The following is a 6013-nucleotide window of genomic DNA, read 5'->3' as shown; positions in this document are numbered from 1 at the left end:
TTTGGGAGGCAAGGGCTGGCTCTGGGATCCCTGTGTTCCGGGCAGAAGCTGCAAGCTTTCGATGGCATCCCTCAGCTGGGCCTGAGTACTCTCCATCTCAGTCAAGCGGCGCTCCTGCGGAGACAGTGGCGATAGGCTCCGCCCAAGGGGGCTTGCACCCCACCTCTGGCTCCCACACTTGGAAGATCTGCCCTGGAAACCCAGCAGGGCGCTCACCATACTCTTCATCCCGTGGCCCTCCTTGCTTGAAGGGTCCTGATTGCGTTCTACCTGCGTGGTCCTGTGAGAGTCAGGGAGGGAGGGGAGCAGGTCAGAGGCTAAGAAGCGCCCTTTTCAGTTCCTTGGTGGAGGGCCGAGGACCCAAGACCCAAGAGATGGGGATTGGGGTAGAGGCGGGGTCTGTGCCGGCTGGCAGGCGGTGCCTAAATAAACATGAGGAAGAGGCGGGACCAGCTAAAGTCTGTCCTAGGTGGGGTTCACATGGGGGCCCTGCTTGGGGAGGGTTGACTGGTAGATGGAGCCTGGAAGAGATGACCCGTAGCCCTGGGGGGCAGGACCACCTGGGGACAGAAATAACCGAGGGGGCGTGGCTGAAAAAGGGGTGGTGAGGGTCGGGGGGCGGGGAAAGGCCTTGTCAGGCGTGAACGGGGCCGGGCCGAATGAAGAGCAGCGAGCCCCTGGGGTTCGGACCTGGGCTGATCTGATTGGAGCTGGTTCGTCTGGGGGCGGGGCTAATAGGGGGCGGGGCTCTACAAAAGTGTCAGCCTGAGGGCCGCGCTCACTCGGCACGTAGCCTGGTCGCCAGGTTCTGCAGCTCGCCCCGGAGCTGCTCTTGTTGCTCCACCAAGACCCGGACTTGGGCGCCCAGAGTCTCCACAAGGCTGGACAGCTCCCTGTGCTCCTGGCGCACGGCGGCCACCTGGCCCTGCAGCTCGGCCAGCTGTGGAGAGGGAGCAGCTGTCACCTGACCTGCCGTCCCGCCCCTTCCTCTCCCTGCAGACCCCGACTCCCAGTCCCGCGCGCACCGCTTCACTACCGCCCTGCCCCGTAGTACACAGGCAGAACCAGGCTCAGAGAGGGTCCAGGGTCCGAGCACAGGAGGATCGATTGGTTTTTGAACCAGCCTGGCCTTCAGCCTCTTCCCCAGCGCCCGCATCCCGCTCAGCCGTGCACTTGGGCCAGATCTCACCTTGCTGACGGGTCTGTGCGTGCCCGGCGCCTGGTCTCCGATCCGCGGCGGATCCAGCTGGCGCTGCCAAGGCACCGACGACTTCCGAGGCAGGGACGCGGAGACCCCGGTCCAGGGTCTACCGCGGGGCGCAGGGCCTGTGCGCAGGGATCCCTTGGGCCGCGGCCAGGGCCCTGTGGATGGACGGCGGGCGGGCGGGCGGCCAGCAGGGACGCTCTGCGTGCGCTGCACAGGCCGAGCTCGCCGGGAGGGCCTGTCTTCCTTTGGCGGCCGCCGGGCCCAAGCCCCTGCGCCATGATCGCTACGCAGGGATTGACTCTTGGAGATGAGAGGGGTGTGCTTGGGAAGGTCCCGGGGAGCCAAGAATCCAGGCTTTTCTCCTGAGGAGAAGCTGGGTGGGCATGGGGGTGGAGGGAGACATTGAAACTTTCAACGGGCCCCTAAATTGACCCCATCTCCACATCGGACCAGAAAAGACCCCTCTGCCCTCCAGGCGAAAACCAAGGCGACGGCTGTCGAGTCATCCTGACTCAAAGCAACCCCTTGTGCTACAAGTTTGAACTGCTCCTGGATTTTCCTGGCTGTAATTTTTATGGAAGCGGGTTGCCAGGTCTTTCATGGCACTGCTGGGTAGATTTGAACTGCCAACCTTAACCTTAAGGTCAGTAGTCTCGTATTTGTGCCACTCAGGGACTTGGCCACGACCCTAGCCCTGATCTACTTTTATGTAACCCTGACCTGAATGGGTTCCTGCTTTCTCTCTGACCCTGTCTTTAATTTCTGCTGAAAACATGCTCCTCTGCATGACCCTTGACATGAGCACCATCGAACCTTCTCTAATTTCCACGCTGATCTCTGACCCAATGGGACTCTTGATCTGACCCTCTCTGTAACCCCATTCTGACCCTGGGCCTGCACTTTCCTTCCCACTGTGCCCCATACCCTTTCAACCTCTGACCTTAAACTGATTCTCTTCCTGACCCTTCCTAGCACATAATCTCTGAACCCCCCCCCCCCCAAATATGACTCTGCTAATGTCCCTTCACAGAACCCTGGCCCATCTTCTGAAGCAGTCTCTGATCCTAACATCTGACACCATGATTACCCCTGCTTTGACCTCCATCTCTGACTTCTGCCTGAGAGTTGATCCTCACCTCTGACCACATCACTTTCCCCCTCTGGGCTGACATATAAACCTCTCCTTGGCCCCTGACATGACTTTCTCGAGCCTCTGACCTCCGCTGAATGCGGTAACTGATACTGACCTCAATGTGCCCCTGCCCCTGACCTCTGACATGATCCTGTCTTCACCTCTAGCTCCAATCTGTCCCTAAACCTGTCTTTGGCTCTGCCCATCAGAACCAGGACCAGAGTTGAGACAGGCCAGGTTACCTGGTGTGGCCCTGGGCTGGGGGTGGTGGAAGACGCATGGGCACTGATACAGGCACTGGTCGGCCCTCCTTGATGGCTCGGAGAATGGTAGGCAGAGGCTCCAGGCTGTCCCGGGTGGCCTGGTGAGGCATGGGGAAGTGGGTGCTGAGCAGGCTGTCTGGGGCCAGAGGCTCCCTACCTTGCCTCCCCACACATGTCCTGCTTTCGGGACTCAGGCCACACCTGGTCAAGCTCAGCAAAGATAGTGCAGAGCTGGGCATGCAGGACCGCCAGCTGGTGGGCCAGGTCGCTGCCACCTTGGTAGCCACTGGGAGCAGCGTCCACATCCACCGTGGCCACTTGGTCCAGAAAGTGTTGCATGGCTGGGCCTCGAGCCTCCAGAAACGTATTCATGAAGCCCATGTAGGCCTCCTTCTCACCAAACCTGGGTGGGGCCAGGCTGCATGAGTCAGGCCAGGCACCTCCCCTCCCCACACTGGGTACCCCCTCCAGCTTCCCAGCACCTACGGGGCACGGTTGGCAAGGTTCTGGATGACCTTGGCGATCAGTGTGAGGGTGCGGGCTGGGCCAGGTGCTGGATGCTCTGGGGCCAGGCCAAAGAGGCTGGGTGACAAGATGGCAGGGCAGAGAAGTCGCAGGAAGAGGGAGGCACACACCAGCCTGGGGCCCAGTGCCTCGGAGCCTCGTGCCTTGCATGCATCCCGCCAGCCTGAGAACACTGTGCTGAGCTCTGCGGGGAACCAGCTGGGGCAGAAGAGGCAATGGTCAGAGGGGGAAGCTATGGGCATAAAGTTCATGTGTGGTCAAGGTCACGAGGTCAGGAGCCACATGGGGTTTGTATTGCAGGACTGGGGCATCAGGATGATGAGTCTGTCTCGGGTCAGGGCTTATGGTGTGATAATGGAGAACCCTGGGGTCTGTAACGTTGGAGTCAGGAATACAGGGTCACGTGGAGACAGGATTCATGAACTTGGAAGGCAGCTATTATTGAGTTGAGCATAAGATTGGAGCGCTAGGGTGCATGCTATAAAGTGGAAGGCCACACAGGTATAGGTTCTCCTTGGGGCAGACATCACAAGACTGGGATCCCAGGACACTTGTCATCAGTAGGCATGGGATTTTGGGGTTCAAGGTCATTTGAGGTTAGAATCATGCAGTTGGAGGCATGAAATCACCTGTAGTCAGAGGTCATAGGCTTGTGGTCCCAGGACATTGGGGTAAGGTGGCGTGGAATTTCGGGATGGGGTCACTTAAAGTTAGAGGACAAGGGCCTGGCTTCCAGGTTTCTTGGAGCCAAGAGGCATGTCATAGCAGGTAAGGTTGCCAGATTGAGTAGATAAAATTTCAGGACACACAGTGAAGCTTGAATGTCAGACAAATAGACAGTTTGTTAGTATTAAGTCACTGCCATCTAGTCTATGCCGACCCGTAGTGACCCTATAGGAACAGGGTAGAACTGCCCACTGTGGGTTTCCGGGACTCTAACTCTCTCTTTTTTTTAAAAAGTCCCCCATTATTTATTTATTTAAAAATCATCTTATTGGGGGTTCTTTTTTTTCCTTTTTACTGGGGGTTCTTACAGCTCTTATCGGCTGTAACTCTTTACAGGAGTAGAAAATGTTCTCTTTTTCTATTGGCGTGGTTCGTGGTTTCAAACTGCTGACCTAACTGTGAGCACATTAATGTTTAACTACTCTGCTACCAGGGCTCCTTTGTTTGTAAGAAAATGTCTATAGGCCCCTGAATGGCGTGAAAGGTTTATGCTCACAGTTGATGTAAAAGTTGGGGGTTTGACCCCACCCAGAGGACTCCAGGGGACCACGGGGGAAAAACAGCCAGGCAGTCAACTTCTGTCAAGATCACCACCAACTGTGGGGCAGTTCTACCCTGTAACTTGTGGATGGGGTGCCCTTACCTCACGATCTCCTGGATGGAAACTAACAAGAGCAAACTGTCGCAAATATCACCCCAAGTTGAACTAAGTGTCCTGTATGTCATCTGGTCGCCTTAATTTGGGGCCAGAATCAGCACAGGGGCTGAGGCCAGTGGTGGGTGGGTGCGTGCAGATGGCGGGGGACCCGTGACTCACTCATAGGAATGGATGATGTTCTCGAAGACTTCCTCACAGCCTTCTCGCAGCCTGGTCTGGTGCTGGGGCAGCTCTGGAGCCGGGCACTTGCTGGGATCCACCTCGCAGTCCTCAGTGGAGGCACAGAGACATCGCACAACCTGCCCTGTGGCCCAGCATGACCAGAACAGGGTGGGTCACATGCCCACCACACACAGCCCTCCAACTCTATCTGTAACTCACCCAGAGACACCTAACATCTCTAGGCGTCCCGACCCCCAACCCATTCCAGCACCACCCACCCACCAGTCTAGGCCACCTACCAGGGCTCTGACGACTGCCCCTCCCCACCCCACTCACCCAATGTCTCTTGAAGGTAGTCTTGCGCCACCAGCTTCATGTACTCATCTATGGCTTTGGTGGCCAGCGTGTTTTCTCGGAACAGCAGAGCCTCGCGGCCTCCACAGCGCGCCAACTCTGCAGTGCCCAGGTCTGTCACTAATGCCTGGGCAGGGTGGGAGGATAGCAGGTTCCAGCCTCTTGACTCACCTTTCACACCTGGGACTCAAGTTCTGCCCCTCACAGCAGCTGCACCCTCGGTGTGGGAGCTGGTGCTGGAGCTAACAGGCTGGAAGCACTTCCAGCAGAACGCAGAGCCTTTTATATGTGCGACCCCACTCAGGCTCCGCCCCTTGCAGCTGCCCCGCCTCTTGCAGGCGCCCTCAGGCCCCACCCATTTCAGTTGCCCGGCTCCTCCTTTAGGTGAAGCAGTTTCCTCCCTTCCCAGCCGCTGAAGTTCAGGCCAGACTGAATGCAACGTATCTCCGCGCCCCCCCCCCCCCAAAAAAAAATCCCAGACACAATTGCCAGCGAGTGGATGCCGACTCATAGCGACCCTATAGGGCAGGGTAGAACTGCCCCTGTGAGTTTCCGAGACTAGCGACTGGTGGCTTCGGACTGCTGGCTGACCTTGAGGTTAGCAGCCCAACTCGTAACCACTACGCCACCCCTCGCCCCTCGCAGCTGAAGTTCAGGTTCCGCCCTCAGCAGTTGCCCTGCCCTTGATGCATCTGCTCAGTTCCCACCTCTCGCAGCCGAAGTTTAGATCCAGCAACCCCCCCACCCACCCAGTCCCACCACGGTGGACCCGCCCCTTGCAGGTGCCTTTCCCCAGACTCTACTCCCCTGCCCCCCAGACAGGGGCGCCGTCTCAGCTGCGCACCTGCGCCCGGCCGGTGGCCCGCAGCACTCGCACCATGGCGGCCGCCAACTCCTCCTTGGCCTGCGCGGGCAACGCGGGTTCGAGCGCCCCGCAGAGGCGCGCGTAGTGGAAGGTGAGGAACTCCGCCAGCTCCTTGTAGCGC

The 6013-nt window shown here is 58.4% G+C and overlaps 1 protein-coding gene across 1 annotated transcript in view; it reads right to left on the bottom strand.

Annotated features, from left to right (window-relative positions):
* Positions 1–6013, bottom strand: part of RASAL3 (RAS protein activator like 3) — a gene marked incomplete at its 3' end in the record, with an annotated part of 10711 nt that continues 4698 nt past the window's right edge. Inside the window, exons 8-17 of the mRNA XM_045289692.1 lie at positions 5872–6011; positions 5010–5154; positions 4671–4815; positions 3089–3325; positions 2804–3005; positions 2582–2700; positions 1190–1580; positions 783–940; positions 217–280; positions 1–114 (exon numbers count right to left, since the gene is read on the bottom strand). Coding sequence (XP_045145627.1) covers positions 1–114; positions 217–280; positions 783–940; positions 1190–1580; positions 2582–2700; positions 2804–3005; positions 3089–3325; positions 4671–4815; positions 5010–5154; positions 5872–6011 — 1715 coding nt within the window. The remainder of the gene's footprint in view (positions 115–216; positions 281–782; positions 941–1189; positions 1581–2581; positions 2701–2803; positions 3006–3088; positions 3326–4670; positions 4816–5009; positions 5155–5871; positions 6012–6013) is intronic.

The sequence above is a fragment of the Echinops telfairi genome, unplaced genomic scaffold (genome assembly GCF_000313985.2).
Source record: "Echinops telfairi isolate 266 unplaced genomic scaffold, ASM31398v2 ScPeMD7_30;HRSCAF=105, whole genome shotgun sequence".
NCBI classification, from domain to species: domain Eukaryota; kingdom Metazoa; phylum Chordata; class Mammalia; order Afrosoricida; family Tenrecidae; genus Echinops; species Echinops telfairi.
Note: the sequence above shows the minus strand (reverse complement) of the source record. Positions and strands in the feature narration are given on the sequence as shown.